We start from the raw sequence: 19,275 nt of genomic DNA on the forward strand, positions 1-19,275 counted from the left end.
GGTCACCATTACTATTAAATATTGTATTAGAAACACTAGCCTTGGCAATAAGAGCCAAGAAAGAGATTAAAGCAATTACAGTAGTGGCTAGAAACTGGAAAATGAATGGATGCCCATCAATTGAAGAATGGTTGGGTAAATTATGGTATATGAATGTTATAGAATATTATTGTTCTGTAAGAAATGACCAATAGGATAAATAAATACAGAAAGGCCTGGAGAGACTTACATCAACTGATACTGAGTGAAATGAGCAGAACCAGGAGATCATTTTACACTTTAACAACAATACCGTATGAGAATGTATTTTGATGGAAGTGGATATTTTCAACAAAGAGAAGATCTAATTCAGTTCCAATTGATTAATGATGGATAGAATCAGATACACCAAGAGAAAGAACACTGGGAAATGAGTGTAAACTGTTTTTATTTTTGTTTTTCTTCCCAGGTTATTTTTACCTTCTGAATCCAATTCTTCCTGTGCAACAGGAAATTCTGTTCTACACACATATATTGTATCTAGGATATATTATAACATATCTAATATGTATAAAACTGCCTGCCATCTAGGGGAAGAGGGAAGGAAGGGAAAAATCGGAACAGAAATAAGTGCAAGGGATAATGTTGTAAAAAAATCACCAATGCATATGTACTGTCAAAAAGTTATAATTATAAAATTTAAAAAAATATTTAAATTTAAAAAAAAGAAATTATTAATTTTGTGTATGATTTGTTGTTTCACCCATTCATTCTTTAGGATGAGATTATTTCATTTCCAATTACTTTTTGATCTATTTCCCCTGGTTTTTTATTGAATGTATTTTTATTGCATTGTGATCTGAAATGAATGCCTTTACTATTTCTGTCTTTCTACAATTGATTTTGAGATCCTTATGTCCTAATATATGGTCAATTTTTGTACAGGTTCCATGAACTACCAAGAAGAGAGTGTACTCCTTTCTGTTTCCATTCAATTTTCTACAAAGATCTATCATATCTAGTTTTTTTCTAGTATTCGTTTTACCTCTTTAACTTCTTTCTTATTTATTTTGTGGTTTGATTTGTCTAGTTCTGAAATAGCAAGGTTGAGATCTCCCACTATTATAGTTTTTTTCTGTCTATTCTTGCAGCTCTCTTAACTTCTCCTTTAAGAATGTATATGCTACACCACTTGGTGCATATATGTTTAATATTAATATTGCTTCATTATCTCTGCTACTCTTTAGCAAGATATAGTGCCCTTCCTTATCTCTTTTAATTAGATCAATTTTTACTTTTGCTTGATCTGAGATCAGGATGGATTCCTCTGCTTTTTTTTTTTTTTACTTCATCTGAAGCATAATAGATTCTGCTCCAGCCTTTTATCTTTACTCTGTATGTATCACTCTGCTTTAAATGTGGCTTTTGTAAACAACATATTGTAGGATTCTGGCTATTCATCAAGTCTGCTATCTGCCTCCACTTTATGGGAAATTTCACCCCATTCACAATTATGGTTAAAACTACTAATTCTGTATTTCCTGCCATCTTATTATACCCAGATTATACTTTTTTCTCTTTTGTTTCCCCCTTACCTCTCTGCCTAGCATTTAACTTATGGGCACCACTTGCCTCAAGCATCTCTACCCCTTTAGAATCCTTCCCTCTTAGAGTCACTCCTATACCTTTTCCCTACTATTTCTGTATTCTCTTCTATGTGGCCTACTTTCCCTTTTTACTTTTCTCCTCCCACTTTTCAATGAGGTAAGAGAAATTTCTATGTAAACCAAATATGTCTAATATTTTTTTTCTTTGAGCCAAATTTGATAAGAGTAATTTTCACACAATGTTCATCCCCATCCTTTCTTTCGCAAATATTTCTTTTCTCTTCAGGTTTCTTTTGCCTCTTTGTGAGACGTAATTTTCCTCTTTTTAACCTCCATTTTACCTTTATTCTGGTACAATCCCCTTTCCACCTCTAGTTCCTTTTTTATATTATAATAGTAAAATCAAATTATACATGCACTCTCTGTGTATGCCCATAACAGAAATATATTTCTCAAGAGTTCTTTTTATCTTTTTATGCTTCTCTTGAGTTCTATATTTGAAGGTCAATTTTTTTTTTGTTTATCTCTTTTTTTAATGAGAAATAAATAGAATTCACCTGTTTCATGGAATAACCATCTTCTTCCCTGGAAAAAAATACTCACTTTAGCTGGGTAGTTTATTCGTAGCTTCATTTCAAGTTCCTTTGCCTTTCGGAATATTAGATTCCAGGCCCTTCAATCCTTTAATGTTAAAGCTGCTGGATCCTGAGTGATCCTTATTGTGGGTCGTTGGTATTTGAATTGTTTTATTCTGGTTGCTGGTAATATATTTTTCCTTGGTTTAATAGTTCTTAAATTTAGCCCCAATATTCCTTGGAGTTTTAATTTTGGGGTATCTTTCAGTAGATGTTTGATGAATTCTTTCAATGGCTATTTTTCCTTCTGATTCTATGAGATCTTGGCAGTGCTCTTTGATAATTTCCTGAAATATAGTGTCTAGGCTCTTTTTTTCATCATAATTTTCAAAGGGTCCAATAATCCTTAGATTATCTCTCCTACATCTATTTTCCAAGTCTGTTGTTTACCCAAGCAGGTATTTAATATTTTTTTCTATTTTCATTTATTTGGTTTTGCTTGACTGATTCTTGATGTTTCATCAAGTCATTAATTTCCATTTGTTCAGTTCTGATTATTAATGAATTATTTTCTTCATTTACTTTTTTTTTGCTTCTTTTTGTAATTGTCCAACTGAGTTTTTAAATGAGTTGTTTTGGTCTATGGAATTTTTTTCCCATTCACAATTTTTTAAGGAGTTATTTTCTTTTTTCACTTCACAAATTCTCTTTTCCTAGAAGTTCTTTATCTTTTCTATTTCATATTCCAAGGACTTGCTTTCTTTTTCTACTTTATCAAATCTTTCTTTTAATAAGTTTAATGTGGCCTTTTCCAGACCCTCTTGCAGAGGGTCCTTTCCTTAACCCATTTTTCTTCTAGCTCTCTTTTAAGATCCTTTTTAATTTTTTCTAGGAGAGCCTTGTGTGGTGGGGGTCAGGTTATATCACCCTTTGGGGCTTCATCTGGAGACAATCTGCTTTTAGTCTCCTCAGGATTTGAAATCTGTTCTCTTTCACTAAAGAAGTTGTCTATAGTTAGAGCTTGCTTTGCCTTTTTACTCAATTAAAAAAAAATGGGAGATCCTTTTAGGGCAAGGAAGTTCCAAGCTTCCTCTATAGACCAGATAGCAGCTGTGCTGGGATCAGTGGCTGTGTTGGGATCATTTTGAGTCACTCTCAGTGCTGGGTGGGCATGGCCAACTCTTGTGAGATTCTAGAACTTTGGGGTACACTCTATTCTCTGTATTTGTGTTAGATGTTTTATAATTTCTCTGTTGATCTACTGGCTTGCAAACAGGGAAGAGTAGCCAACACTGTGGTAGAGTCCTCCCTGTAGATTCTCCATCCTGTGAAGACCACTCTCCGCCCAAGTCTGCTCAGTGTATGCTGACCTCTGTGTCTGAGCGTGGCCTCCTCTTGTGCCCGTGCACAATCAAAACAGACCTTTTCTGGGGATCTTTGAAATTATCTTCTGCTGATAATTTGCTGCACTCCCAATATTTGAATTCTGTCAGTCTAGCACTATTTCAGAGGCTGAATTTTATAATTAATGTGAGGGTAGTAGGGGAGCTCATAAAGAAGCCTGTGTCTTTTCTGCCATCTTGACTCTGCCCAGCTTCTAATTTTTCTATTCATAACCTCTTTAACCCAAGAAATTTTTACATGACCCAAAGTATATAGGTATATGAAATAGGTGTACAGATCAAACATTTGCTGATAATAATTCATAATTTCATTACCTATACATTCAGTTATAAGACCCCATATTGAGTCACAAGCCACAATTTAAAGGGCTGGAGTATAGACAATAAATATTATAGATGTTCAGAGGAGCAGATTTGTGTAAATCAAAGATCAACATTTCTATAATTAGTTATATATCACATCTTGATTAAAGAAAAAAATCTGATGCTAATATTATTTTAAATGATTTTTTTTGCTCAGAGTAGCATCTAGAATCATAATGATGAAATGATCCGTGTTTGAGCTCATATAATTACTCATGAATTCTGGGTTTTATATTTGTCGATGATTACTAATTAATAAAAACCATCTTTTGTCTTGTTTGATTTTGACCAATGGAATTCAGAATGACTGTGAAGACTAAATCTTAAGGAGAAATTATTAATAATTTTAAATGCATATCTCAAAACAGATCCAAAATCATTATAGCTATTTGTTATTATTTATTTAGATCTCTTCCAGGCATAAAGCAGTTATTTCAAGATGCTCACATCCTATGTTTCCTGTATCTGATTTGTACATAGTTATTTGCATGATGTCTTTCCTTTTAGATTGTGCACTTTTTGAAAGCAGGTACTGTTTTTGCTTTTCTTTATATCCCTAACATTTAGCATGGTATTTGGCGCATAATAGCTAATATGCATGCTACATAATAGAACAGTGTTTAATGCTTATGCATGTAAATTAATTAATTATTTATTACAATTATGGAATTTATAAATTATAAATAAATGCATAAGTGCTTTCCAATTATTATCTTATTTGATCCTCAAAACAATTCTGGGATGTTGGTACTATTATTATCTCCATTTTTACAGATGGAAAACTGAGGCAGAAAATAAATGATTTATCCAGAGTCACATAACCAGCAAATGTCTGAAGCTGCATTTGAATTCAGTTCTTCTTAAACAATATATGTTTGTTTATTGAATGATACAAAAAAATCCAGTTAGGTAACTATTATTCATCAAGGGCCTGTGGGCTTTAATATTTATTTTAAACAATAAAGGGAAATAACTTTTGGGACTTCCATCCTTATCTGTTTATATTTCAGCACCTCCCATCATCTTTTCTGAGATTTTCCACTTCTGTTGACACTAGCATGCAGAGGACCTTAGAATCATAGATGTACTCAGAAGAACCTCAGAAACCCTCCAGATTAATCCCTCTCTTTTTTACATTTAAAAAAATTGAGAGCTAGGAAAGTAAATGAGTTCTCTTAATGTCATGAAAGTAATCAATAAGCATGAAAGGACACTGAACTCTTTAACAAATTCCCTCTCTTCCATCCCTGATGTTGACATTAAGAAAACAATAATTTTGCATTAGTTAACAAGAAACTGGGGATATTTGTTTAAAACAACTAGGAAATGAAACACACACAGAGAAAGAGACAAATAGGTTCATTTATTATACATTTTTGGTTCTAACTTTCAACATCCATCTAATAATTAGCAAAAATTATGGAGTTATTCCTTCCTTCTCCTCATTTTTAGCTGTCTTTTTGAGTTTCATCCACAGAGACTAAAACTCCTAGCCTAAAGCAAATTTGAGTTGGCTTTTTCACCTTTTGTTCTATGATACCATCAACTGAATTTTATTTTTCCTTTTCCAATAATCATAGGATTTCAGCAATAGGTGCCATCTTTTCTGAAGAGACTACTTTCATTATATTTGCTATTTGATTCCAGGAAGATTTCTATTTCTTTCTGTTTCAAAACCCATCTTCCTTTTAAGAGTGTTTCGTTATGTCCCTATTTTTTATCTAAAAGAGCCTCTTGCTCAAAGATGTCAAGAATGGAGGTACTTAAAACCTGGTACTTAATAGTGAATAAGAAAATCTTTCTTACTTAAAATTATTAGTTCTTCCTATGTCCTCAAATTTTGTTTGATGACTTATCTTTCAATGTCCTTCAAAGAATGGTTTTCTAGAACTTAATCTATAATCCAGTTGATCAAAGAAACTTTCTATCACAACAGGACCCAGCTTTGGGCTCTGGATGACTGTGTTAAATTCTAGGGAAGCCTAGCTCCAAAGAAGGGGAAGCAAAACTCTTCTTACATCATTACTTTATCCCACTTCAAGATAACAGGAGAAATCTCTTAAATTTTAGGCTTGGTTTATGTTAAGGATCCCCCAGGAAGGTATTTTTAAAGCCCTTTAAAGAAGAGACTAAGTATATAAGCATATCAAATACACAGCTATTTATTTCTTCTGTCATGAAAGTAATGTTCAAATCACAAAAGTCTTGTCAAAAAAACTCATTGATAATTGTTGAAAACAGGATACAGTAATCATAACTCTTATATTCTTTTATAAATCTGATGTTCAAAATAACAAATATATGAAACACTTTGTGGTCTTGTCAAACAGGAATTTTATCTTTACTTCTAGTCTTCATTGTCCAAACAAATACTAAAAAACATCTGCTAAAATATGGTTTGTTCTAATCTTTTCCTGGTGGTTTCAGAGATCACTTCCTACTTGGCAACAAGCTCTGGGTCTCTTGAACTCATGAGATTACTACCAAGGCTAGGAAGAAATTTTTTTAAATATATTCACACACACACATATCTCAGGATCACAATTTGCTCTGGAAAGAAGGCACAAAGCAGAAAAGTAAATCAAATAATTGAAGCCTATTCTTACTTAACTAGACAATCACAGACAGGAACAGCTGGAATAGCGAAGGGTGGGAATGGAATGAGGGAGGAATCTTTTATTCTCTACCATAGGAAATCCAAAGAAGAGTCCTGAGCCACATATTCTGGGAAAGAGTAGTTATTTCTCCCTTTAAAGTTCATTAGATAAAAGGCTCTTCTTGTTCATTGGCAGATCATTGATAAAGACCTTCCTCTAACGCTGATGGGACAAGATCATTGAGAAACCAACTAGATGTCTCTGACATGGGATATTCTTTATCAAAGAGCTCAACAACAAGAAGCCAGGGTCCAAATTCATGCTATTCATAAATGAAATGGTCACTCTTATATGCTCATAGCTTTATATTATCAAAAGTACTTTAATTTACAAGATATGGCAGTTATATTTCTTAAGAAAATATTAATCACCTCAATATCAAATGACTTAAAATGCAGCCCATATGTCCATAATGATCCTAAAATATAATTAGATTTTATATACATATATATATATATGCAGTGTGTACACATATAACTAAACACACACACATATATGCACAAACTGATTCAGGGATATTAACATGCAAGATATCAATAAAGATGACTGTTGTTTCTCCCTGCAGAATCCATGTGATGATAAACGACACAGGGACATCTGGTCCAGAGACAAAACTTGTGATCATTTACCAAAATTCCTTGTGATAGGACCTCAGAAAACAGGTGAGAAAAGTGGTGCATTTTTCATACATCTGTGCCAAATTCCATGCATGTATTTTGATAATTTGTGGGATCTTTAGGAAACATTTATATTCCTCTTCAAGTTCTTGGTGGGGAAGTATTTTTTCTTTATTCCCACCTTATTTTTATAATACTAACATACATAGAATCATAAGTAATGCCTAGTTATGTTTTTGTTGAATGAATCAATAACTGAACAAGTGAATGAGAGAATGAGAGTTTCCTTTGCTTATGATATGGTTTCAAATGTTAATTATTTTAGCTACTAGAAAGATAAAGGTTTTCATCAATTTCCATTTTATTTACACTTGAACTTAAATGGGTTCATCATTGATTGGCAGAATAGTATTTATACATCAAAAGGCTCTCCCTGTGAATTTTTTTTATCATTTGTTAAACCTATTTATATTTGTTTCATAGCACTCAGTAGTAACTTTCTTTTGGGGTGGATCAGCTAGAAAGTTGGTAATCTATTTTTTTTCTTTGAAAGTCCTTTGTTTAAAGATTTCTATTTCAAATTTGTGTCTTTATAGGAAAATGAATGATCTTGGTGTTCTTTGTTGTTTATTGTTGCTGTTACTGTAACCAAAATATAAAATATCCATTTCTAGCAGCCATCACACTGCTTGAAGAAATCTTTCAGCTCTCTTCAGAAGTCATCATGATTCTGAGAGTATTTTTATTTTGTTTATTTCTGAAGTCTAATTCCTCAAGCAATGTAGGAATGGTACATGAAGTATGAATGTGAACCCAAATTAATTAAATTTGTCACTCCCAGTTTTTTTCAAGGAACTCTTATTGATACTTTATAGTACCGTGCAGTTCTAAGGAACATTTTGAAAACAGTATTCTTTGAAAAATTGCTAATATTGGACTTGCTGATCCTTTATTATTTTCCCAAAATTCAGATCTTTTTTTCTAGAAATGAATGAAGTGTTCCCTGAAATACAGAAAATCACATATGAATTTTGAAAAACCTAGACAGAATAATAAATATTTTTAAAAACCTTGAAAAAAAGGATGATAATTCAATTGAGACATGTCACTATAAGGTTCAAAAACTGCTTTAAAGAAACAGTCATTCCTTTAAAAACTTTTAGACCACATAGTACTATCATTAAAAATTGAAGAGTGTCTACAAAGACTATAAAGCACTTAGAAATTAATTCCTTTATACCTTTTCATCTAACTAAACTAGACTTACTCACTTACTAGACTGACTAAGACTTACCATTCAGAATGTCCCCATGATGCATGACAAAATGATTCATGCTTTTATTTTAGGAAAGAAACTAAAACTTAACTGAAAACAGTAATGAAATGAGAATTTAAATAGATATTAGTGATAATGAAGGGTGAACTTAAGCATATCATTTACCTTCTTTGGCTCCAATTTTCCTCTGCTGTTAAAATGAGAGAATGGTAGACTTCTCAAAATTAAGAAGAATGAAGGAATAGGAAAAAACCATTAGCAGGGAATCAAGAACCAAGATAAGGAAAGAAATAAATGCAAACTGAGATGCTCAGTGATCATCTTGCTTACAGATCCAAATGAACTGTCCCCCAGGGCAAGATTATTGAGCTGTATCAAGTGATCTGTGAAAAAAAATCAAGGTTACTAGAAAAACAAAGAAAATACCAAAGATGGAAAAATTTTGCCTCACTTAAAAAAAAAAAAAAAAAGAAGTGGGTCTTTAAATGAATGAATTCAACTCCTATACAGATAGATTATAAATTCTGTGAAGATAGAGACTGTTTGAGTTTTGTCTTTGTGACCATGATACATGATTCATAGTATACTCTTGATAAATTTTTCTTGATTGAGTCCTGGCAACATAATAGAATATATTGTAAAAGTGATATTTTTTGAGTATTTAGAAAAGAATGATTACTAAAGACAGCATAGCTTCATAAAATACAGTTCATGTCAAATTACCTTTAATTTTCTTTTCTTTTGAGGGAGATATAAATACTAAAGTAGTAGTGTTGTAGACATTTACTAAAAACTCAGCAAAGTATTTGACAAAATCTTTCCTGTAATCATTTTGAATAAGATGAAGTAATGTCATGCAGATGATAGGGCAATTTTATTCATTCAAAACTAGCTGAATAGTTCGACCCAATTAGTTAATTTGACTCTAAAGTGAACAGGAACATCTTCAGATTCATATTGAGCCAGGACTGAACCAGCAGAGATCCATGGCCATAAGACATGGAACACTGTATGCATCACTTCTCCTTCTTGTCATATGGAAAAAAATTATTGTCAAAATGACCTCAGTAGAGATCCTAAATCAGAAAGGAAGGCACAAAAATGGAGTCAAGGTGGTATAATAAAGGCAGAAACTAGCCCAACCTCTCTCCCAAACTGCTCTAAATTCTTTTAAATAGTGACTCTAAACAAATTTTAGAGCATCAGAACACACAAAAAGACAGAGTAGAACATTTTCCAGCAGAAGACAACTTAGATACTTAGAAGCTCTACGGAAAAGGTCTGTGACATCAGAGTGTACTGTCCTAGTGCAGGCCACACCAATTCAGCCATGAACCCAGACCCAGACCCCTGATCCAGTCCCAGACAGATCTCTGCATCAGTGGCAATACTAGTGGTTTCCAGTCAAGTTCAAAGACATCAAAGTGGACTTGGAATATCAACAGAAAAGGTTGCAGAACCAGGTTGGGAGCCGTAGCACATATTCTCAATCTGTACCAGAGTAGCCCTAGCTCTGGCCCAAACCCCAGTATCAGCGAGGTGGGATCTCTGAATCAGCAGCAGTGCTAGAGGTTTCTGGATCTCTTAGCCTGGGAACATCATGGAGGATTCAGAAGATCAATGGAGAGAGTCTGTGGCAATGGGGCAAAACATATTCATCAGACCCAGCCCCTGGTCAGCATACTAGATCTTACAGCTTCAGTAGGGTAGGAACACTCCTGGGCAGAAAAGAGTCTTGTGATCAGATTCCTAGAAGCCTCTCTGAAAACAGCTGTACAAAACCCCTGAATCTTGAGACAGTGCACCCGTCACCATGGAAACAGAAACTGACTTTCACAAAAAGTTAAAAGTTGAGTAATAAGCTAGGAAAATCAGCAGAAAACTGAAAAAGTTTCTGATCATTTAAAGTTATTATGATGACAAGGAAGATAAAAACACACATTCAGAAGATGATAACAAAGTCAAAGCTCCTACATCCAAAGAATCTAAGAAATGTAAAAATTGGTCTCAGGCCATGGAAGAGTTCAAAGGGGATATTAATAATTAAGTAAAAGAGATAGAGGAAAAATTAAGGAAAGAATTGAGACTTGTGTCAAAGAAAATGTAAAAAACTAATGAGGAATGCCTTAAAAATAAAAATTGGCCAACTGGGAAAGGAGGTGCAAAAGCTCACTGATGAAAATAATTCCTTAAAAAATAGAATTGAGCAAATGAAAGGTAATGATTTTATGAAAAATCAAGATACAATTAAACAAAACTGAAAAAATAGAAAAATATAGCATATTTCATTGGAAAAAACAACTGACCTGGAAAATAGATCCAGGAGAGATAATTTTAAAATTATTGATCCATCAGAAAAAGAGCCTGGATATCATCTTTCAAAAATATTCTAATATTCTAGATATCAGATATCTGTTTTGATATTCTAGAACCTGAGAGTTAAATAGAACTTGAAAGAATCCACCAATCAGCTCTTGAAAGAGATTTCAAAAATGAAAACTCCTAGAAATATTATAGCCAAATTATAGAACTCCAAGGTAAAGGAGAAAATATTACAAATAGCTAAAAAAGAAAATTCAAGTATAGTGGAGCCACAGTCAGTATAACACAAGATTTAGCAGCTTCTAAATTAAAGAACTGGAAAGAATGAAACTCTCTTCTCAGGGCAAAAAAAAAATGGAAATTGAGGGGATGCCCAATAATTGAGGAAGGGCTCAGTAAACTATAGTGTGTGTCTGTGATGGAATATTATTGTTCTATGGGAAATTATTAGCAAAATGTTCTCAGAAATAAAAATCTGTTAAGTACTTCATGAACTCAAGCAAGTTAATGTTCTGTACAGAAAGTAATAACAATGTTTTGTGATGACCAGCTGTGAATGACTCTGCTTTTCTCAGTTGTCCAATTATCCATGACTACTCTGAAGGACTTATGATGAAAAATCCTAACTAAACCCAGAGAAGGAACTGATTGTGTCTGAATACAGACTGAAGCATTTTCTCTCTCTCTCTCTCTCTCTCTCTCTCTCTCTCTCTCTCTCTCTCTCTCTCTCTCTCTCTCTCTCTCTCTCCATCTATTTATCTATTTATCTCTTCTCTCTCTTTCTCTTTTTCTAACTTAATTTTTGAAGGTTTTTATTTTCATAAGCATACAAGTTCCATAGCTTTTTTTCATAACTTTACAAGTGTTTTTTAATTGTAGATGAGGATAAAGGAGTGAACCTAGAACTCAAAATATTAAAAACAAACGTTAAAAATTGTTTTGAATGTAACGGGGGAAAAAAAAAAGAAAGACACATAAAAGAAACATGTAGAATATGAAGCAGCTATTGTGGAGATAGGACAGAAAGGAAATCAGTATTTATTAAGCAACTATGTGCCAGGTACTGTTTAAAGCATGTTACAATATCAATTATTTAATCCTACCAACAATCCTGGGGTATAGATGCTATTATTATATCCATTTTACAATTGAGGAAACTAAGGCAGATTGCAGTTGCCTGGGATTACTAATTACTGCTAATACATGTCTGGAGCTAAATTTGAACTCAGATCTTTCTGACTCTAGACCCATAGCTCTATCTGCTATGCCACTAATCTGGGGGTAACTTATGACTGATTTTATGTGTACACAAATATAATGTACAAGAAGCAAGGTAGAGAGACATAACATACAGAGGAATATAGTCAAACTGAAAAGTGTCATGGATAGGGAGTAAAGCCACAAGGTTAACATATTCAAGATATTGATGGGATTACTGACCTCATGGTAAGAGGTGGAAAAAAAGAAGGGGAGAAGAGAGTGGGGGAAGAAGACATATGCAGTGTCAAGGCAGTTGGCAGAATGATCCAGGTGAACAGCTAGATGTAAAGCAGGGGCTAGATTAGAGCAACCAGATATAGTATACCACAAAAGTTCCTAGATGGCTCAGTAGATAAAGCACCAAGTCTGAATTAGGAAGGCCTGAGTTCAAATCTACCCTTAGATTACTCTAACTTGTTATGTGACTGTTTGTTTCAGTTTCTTCATCTATAAAATGAGCTGGAAAAAGAAAAATTAAAAGTATCTTTGCCAAGAAAATCCCAAATAGGATAACAAAGAACAGCAACAGCAATAACAAATGTAGAATAGATGTAATGACAGAGAAGTTGTTGATCTGCATTATTAAAAGCAATTGAAGTAAATTTCTATATTGGAAGTTTTCCACAATCATGAAGTCCCAAGTTAAGATTTGTAAAAAGGCCAATTAAAAAATATAGAACTTCTAGCTCATCAGGGTATTGAGATATAAGAATACATTGCTGAATGAGATAATAAACTCCATCACCAGAGATTTGGAGCAGAGCAAATAATTTGTTATTTACAAATGCCTAAAGATAACCCCAAACGAGTCATGAAAAATTGGAACAACCAAAACAATTGAATAACAACAATAAAGATCTCCCTTTGTCCTGCCTCCCTCATTCCACCCCCCACTCACTTCTGTCTAAATTTTAAGAATTAATTTATTATTTTTGTTGTTCTTTAATTATAAATTTGTCATAATCACATTAAATCAGTAACAAAATCTCATCAACATTGTTTGAGATCAACAAGTTATAATAGAGGATATTATTAGCTTGAAAAAGCTGAATATTATCAGGAAATTCTTTAAACATTGGAAAGAATTGTTTTGATTAATGGTTATTTCTTCTACCTTTTCTTCTGATAAATACTCCATGAAGTAAAGGTTAAGACATATTTTTTTTCAGTATTTATGTTCTATAATCCTTTATCCTCTTCTTTGCTGTAGGGACAACTGCACTTTATTTATTTCTACTTATGCATCCTTCTATCATCAGCAATCTCCCCAGTCCAAAAACATTTGAAGAAGTTCAGTTCTTTAATGGAAACAACTATCAGAAGGGAATTGACTGGTAAGAAGAATAAGAAAAAAAGAAAGTATATTATTAACACACATGAAATCACAATGGAGTAATTATAGATATATGCAGAACATCTGCATGCTTACTAGATAATTTATTATGCTCAATGCTATCACAATGAATTAGAAATTGATTCATAATGATGAGAAATTTAATCAGTGTTGTCCATAATTTTGTCTGAAGAGTACAATAATGATAATAGTTTTCTAATAAAATAGTATGATTGAATAAAGAACATAGTGAAGTTCTGCATCAGAATATTTAATAAGGTTATTTCATTATATTATTTGGTTATGTTTGATTATGTCTAGAAAAACAAGTTTGTTAAAGATATAGTCAGTTCTCTCATTTATATTACTGTTGATGCTTGAAGAAACTCAAATAAAATAATTTGTAATATATGTATATATATGTGTGTGTGTATGTATACTCATTAGCTATGTACATGTTATACTGCAATACAGTGGTATTCAACATTCAAATTATAATAAAACATTGATAAAATTACATCATCACTAGTTGCATACATATTTTAAGACAATGCAGTCCTCAGGTACTGCATCTCATAAATTGTACAAATCAGTATCATCAAAAGTGCTTTGACATGCATATTTTCTTTAGGAGTATAATGAAATCTGCCTGATGCTATAATTGATCTTCTGAAGTCTCTTCTATTACTTTGATTACAAACATTCAAAGTATATATTAACATGATTCTCCCAATCCTTCAGAAATAAAGGAACACTATAAGGAAAATTTCCTTTAATACATATACTTATATGCCAAGTGAATTAACATCATACATAAGCCTAACCCCCTAATTAAATGCCCACTGTCAGGCACTGGATTAGATACATGAATATCAGGGAACAAAGGTGGTCATTTTTACATGTGTATAATGCCCTTAACATTTACCACGAAAATGTGATTAATTCTTTCTGTCTCTTAAAAACACTGGAGCCAAATGACCTAGAGATTAGAAAAGACTGGTTTTATCCTATGACTGAGCCCAATTTGTGTACCACTTTTGAGTCAGAGAAGAAGGAAAGGCTCCTCTCCTCTTGGCATTTGTAAAACACAATTGTCAGTATCCAAGGAAGAAATGAGACTTAGATGGATTTAGATGTGAGAATCAGTTGGGAAGCTTTCAAATGTAATGCATAACCTCAGAACATACTAATTCCATAATCTAAACAAAGAACATTTATATGGCAAATGGAAGAGTGAACCTACAAAGGTTCCATGGGATCAAACCAGTAGGAAATATTTCCTTAATTATTTTAGACAGACAGTAGTATGTCCACATTGCTTTATATAGTACAAATTATTCAGAAGTTTAAAAAATAGAAAAGAACAACTATAATCTCTTCAGTATATTATTGTTATTTGGAGTTCCACATCTTTCTTATAAGAACATTTAATCTTAATTTAAGAAATCTGATATTCAAGTTTACAAACATAATTTTGTGGTTTAAAAATGCCTTCTGAGGAAAATTGATTTTTTAAAATTATGACTCATGGCCCAACAGTTTTTCCCCCAATGAAATGAGTCACTAGAAGAGTGTGAACATTTTTCTTTTACTTAAAAGGAACACCTGCTGGCTTGAGCATTAGCCTCAAATGATTAAAATTTGTATGTATATAAATTTGAACTTGAAAATCAAAGGCCTTAGAATTTTTACAGAGAAAATGTAAAAAAAGAGTTCATATTCTGACTCCAGCTCTTTGTTTCATTCCCTCTAGGTATATGGATTTTTTCCCCATCCCTTCCAATATTACCAATGATTTTCTATTTGAGAAGAGTGCCAACTATTTCCACTCGGAAGAAGCTCCCAGGAGAGCAGCATCTCTGGTTCCCAAGGCCAAGATCATTACCATTCTTATTGATCCCTCAGACCGAGCATATTCCTGGTACCAGGTATTTAAATTTTATAAGATTGTAAATATAAAATGCTTCTGTTTAAGATTCACTGAGTGTTATGTAAAATAAAAGCAAATAAAAACAATAACAATCAATCGATAACAAATAAATATATTGAACAAGTGTGTCAGGCACTGGAGTAAGTGTTAGAGATAGAAAAACAAAAGACAGTTGAACTTAAAATCTAATGAAAGAGACAATATACAAATAAATATATACAAAACAAGTTCTATACATGATAAATAAGAAATAATGGAAAAGGGGGAGTGGAATTAAAAGAGATCTCTCTTTATGAGAGATGTTGCAGAGGTGAAAACAACAGGTCTTGACAACCAATGAGATATAACAGGAAGGTTAAGAGATAATGAGGAGTCAAGGATGACTTCTAAATTGTGAGTTTAGGGATTGGGAGGATAGTGTTGTACTTTATAGTAATAGGAAAGATCGAAGTGAGGGGGAAAGTGTAGATGAAAGTTCTAAATTTGGGGGGCAGCTAGGTGGCACAGTGGATAGAGCACCAGCCCTGAATTCAGGAGGACCCGAATTCAAATCTGGTCTCAGACACTTAACACTTCCTAGCTGTATGACCCTGAGCAAGTCACTTAACCCCAGCCTCAGGAGAAAAATAAATAAATTAATTAAAAAGAAACAAAGAAAGAAAATTCTAAATTTGGCTTTGGACATCTTAAGTTTGAGATGTCTCTGGATATTCAGTATAAAATGTATGAAAGCAAGTTGGAGATATGAGATTAGAGGGCATCTGAGAGTTTGGGGGAAGATAGATTGATTTGAGAATCATTGGCATAAAGATGGAAATTACAGCCATGGAAGCTTATGAAATTACCAAGTAAAATAATGTAGAGAGAGAAGAGGACAGCTAGGTGACTCAGTGGATAGAGCACCAGTCCTGAAGTCAGGAGGCCCTGAGTTCAAATCTGGTCTCAGATTCCTTGCTGTATGAGGCTGGGCAAGTCACTTAACCCCAATTGCCTCAGGAAAAATAAGAGTGTATAGAGCTAAAACTCAGAATCAGACAAGAAAGCACTTAAGGCTACCTATTTGATATGAGATAATAGCTTTATTAGCATATATTTAGATGATGTTTCTCCTCACTATTGGTACTTGCTGAATGTTTGTTACTGAGATAATTATAGGCAAGGATTAGAGGGCTGAGGGAGAGAAGTCAAAGGCACTTGGCAGCAGGACTAGGAAGAGAGAAACTGGAGACTCCGGAATCCAGAATCCAGGATACATCTTTGGCAAGCCATGTGGTAACTTGCCTGCCTCCTTCACTTCTCCCCCTAAAGACAAAGGACTTTGATTTATCCTGCCTTTGGCCTATCTTGAGGCCCACCAGGAGCTAGTCTGAACATTATATTTCACCCTCTTTCTTTTGTTTTAGAACACAGGTGCTCACGCCCTCCCTGACTTCTCAGGGAGGTAAGAAACCCAAAAAGGAGGTGATCACGGCCATCCTGACTTTTCAGGAAAGGAGGTGAAAACACCAAAAAGGAGGTGATCACACCCCCCCCTGATTTCTCAGGAAGGGAGGTGAAAGCATTAAAAAGGAGATGATCACGCCCTCCCTAACTTCTCAGGAAGAGAGATGAAAAACACCAAAAGGAAGTGGGGAGTCAAGCCAGATATTGTTACCGAGTTTCTGGTCTTAAGGGTCTTACTAGAAACAAGTATACACAAATCCATCAGCATGGGAGGTATTACACAAACACATAGCAATATTGCACAGGCTAGTAGTGATGACTCTCCCCACAGACAGCACAGGCTCGATGTGGTATAACAAACATGAATTGGACATGCAAATAGTGCTATAACAAATCATATGAATCAACATGGTATTATAAAAGATTTTCAGAAGTTCTAGGAGAGCATGTAAATAACAATTCAACATATGCTTCCTTCAGCAACTAAGAGATAGTTCAAATGTATTGTCCATTATTTTATGTGTCAGGGAACCCAATGATCCTGCAAATTTTTGAAGTCCTGCAACAGTCTTTTTATGTGTTAAGGAATCCAATGATTCCTGCAGATTTTGAAGTCCTGCAACAGTCTCATCATGTGCCAGGGAATCCAATGATTCTGAGGGCTTTCAAGTCCTACAACAATCTTATCTTCTCTCAGGGATTCCAATGGTTCCTGAGAGTTTTGAAGTCCTGCATCAGTCTCATTAACAATTTTTAATGTCTATGAGTCAATTGCCATAACTGCCATGCTTTTTCAGCGGTGGGCACAATCAGCAATGGAACCACCCGATGTTTCTTGGGTCTTCTTCGTTTCAAGGGTCTGCTCTAACTCTTTCTGATAGACAAGGCAAATATGGCTTGCTGGCACCCATCTGATTCCTTCTGTAGAGATACAAGCAAACCCTCTCCCCCAAGCTGTTAACCTATCTGGTCACTTCCATTCACCACTTTCTGGATCTCTCCACATCACCTGGCAATTATCTAAAGATAGTGGAGCTGCTTGCTTGGACACTGCACTTCTAGTGGGTTATAAAAACCTGTCTGCCAGAGCCAATGCATCTTTATCAAAAATCAAGAAGGTAATTGTATAAAGAGCTAAATTTAAAGTTCTCTAGGGTTACCTGTGGCTCCCCATTTCTTTTGTTTTTGGAGGAGAGTCTTGATGTCTCTGTTTCTCCTCTATACTATTGCCTGCCCCTGAGGACAGTAATGTGCACAGTGATACTGTGCACAAAAGGGTGCAAAATGTTTAGAAGTATATGCAGGTCCATTATCTGTTTTTATTGCTTGTGGTACACACATAACTAAAATGCTTTTATAAGGAATTCAGTGACCACTCGGGCTGTCTCTTTTGCTGCTGGTATTGCAAAAGTAAATCCTGAAAAGATGTCTACTACAACATGGAAAAAAGACAGATGACCAAAAGATTTATAATTTGCCAAATTTCACTGAGTCCCAAACAATGAAGGTTCTTCCCTGGAAGAAGTGTAGGAGCATGGAAAGGAAGGCAAGCTGTACAGGCTTTTACTATACTCCTAGCTTCTTTTGTTATCCCAAATTGCAAATGTAAAGCTCGAGCAGCCTGATGATATTTAGAATGAGATTCTTGGGCTGACTAAAATAAAGGACTATTGGCCAACATAGTTAGAAGATGATCTGCCTTTAAATTGCCATCAAAAATAGGACCTGGAAGTCCACTATGTGAGTGGACATGCAAGATATAAGATGCTTTATCACTTGCTCTTGAAGTTCTTTAAAAAGCTGATATATATTAGAAGCTACAAATTTTATTTGGGCTGTGGCAATTATTTGTACCATACCTACTGAACAGGCCAAATCAGATATTATATTTATATCTCCTGGATAATAAGTAAGAGCTAGAATGACGCATAAAATTCATTCTGCTGAGTGGACTGAAAAGGAGTTCTGACTACTCTCTTTATAGGTAAGTCATAAGAGCAGAGCACAAATATTATGTTTGGATGCATTTGTAAATAAAATTGGTCCTTTAAGAGGAACTTTAGAAACCTTTTCTTCAAGAATCCATTGACAGAGGTTATCTTTAATGGAGACTTGTGTGTAAAATTTGGAGCCGTAGTTAATAAAATTTGCCACTCTGGGATAATTTCACAGCATTCATTAATTTTTGCATTGGTATAAAAGGTGTACATATTGTCAGATTTTATCCCAGATAATTGTACTGCTTGTGTAATGGCCTTTAATAAAATTCTAGCTGCAAGCACTGGGTAAGGAGTAAGGCTTTGTTCTGATTGTTCTGGGAAGTTCACCTATTCGATCACACTGTCTCCTTGATGAAGGCCTGCTGTGGGTGCCTTTTTTGTAGCAAAAACTGATATTTCCAAGGGTTTTTGAGTGACTTTTTCAATCCCATTGAAAATATACTGTAAGTACCTTAGGGTATATTTCATATCCTATATATTGAAAAGTAGCATGTCTTTGATTTTTTTTTT

General features: G+C 34.0%; 1 protein-coding gene across 6 annotated transcripts in view; it reads left to right on the forward strand.

Annotated features, from left to right (window-relative positions):
* Positions 1-19,275, forward strand: part of NDST4 (N-deacetylase and N-sulfotransferase 4) — a 390,250-nt gene that overhangs the window by 325,118 nt on the left and 45,857 nt on the right. For all 6 annotated transcript variants that reach the window (XR_012483096.1, XR_012483095.1, XM_074272775.1 and 3 more), the window contains exons 8-10: positions 7,150-7,246; positions 13,270-13,393; positions 15,146-15,320. Coding sequence is in view for 4 of the 6 variants with exons in the window: in XM_074272775.1 (XP_074128876.1) it covers positions 7,150-7,246; positions 13,270-13,393; positions 15,146-15,320 (396 nt within the window). In the remaining 2 variants the exon portion in view is untranslated. The remainder of the gene's footprint in view (positions 1-7,149; positions 7,247-13,269; positions 13,394-15,145; positions 15,321-19,275) is intronic.

The sequence above is a fragment of the Sminthopsis crassicaudata genome, chromosome 6 (genome assembly GCF_048593235.1).
Source record: "Sminthopsis crassicaudata isolate SCR6 chromosome 6, ASM4859323v1, whole genome shotgun sequence".
Classification (NCBI taxonomy): domain Eukaryota; kingdom Metazoa; phylum Chordata; class Mammalia; order Dasyuromorphia; family Dasyuridae; genus Sminthopsis; species Sminthopsis crassicaudata.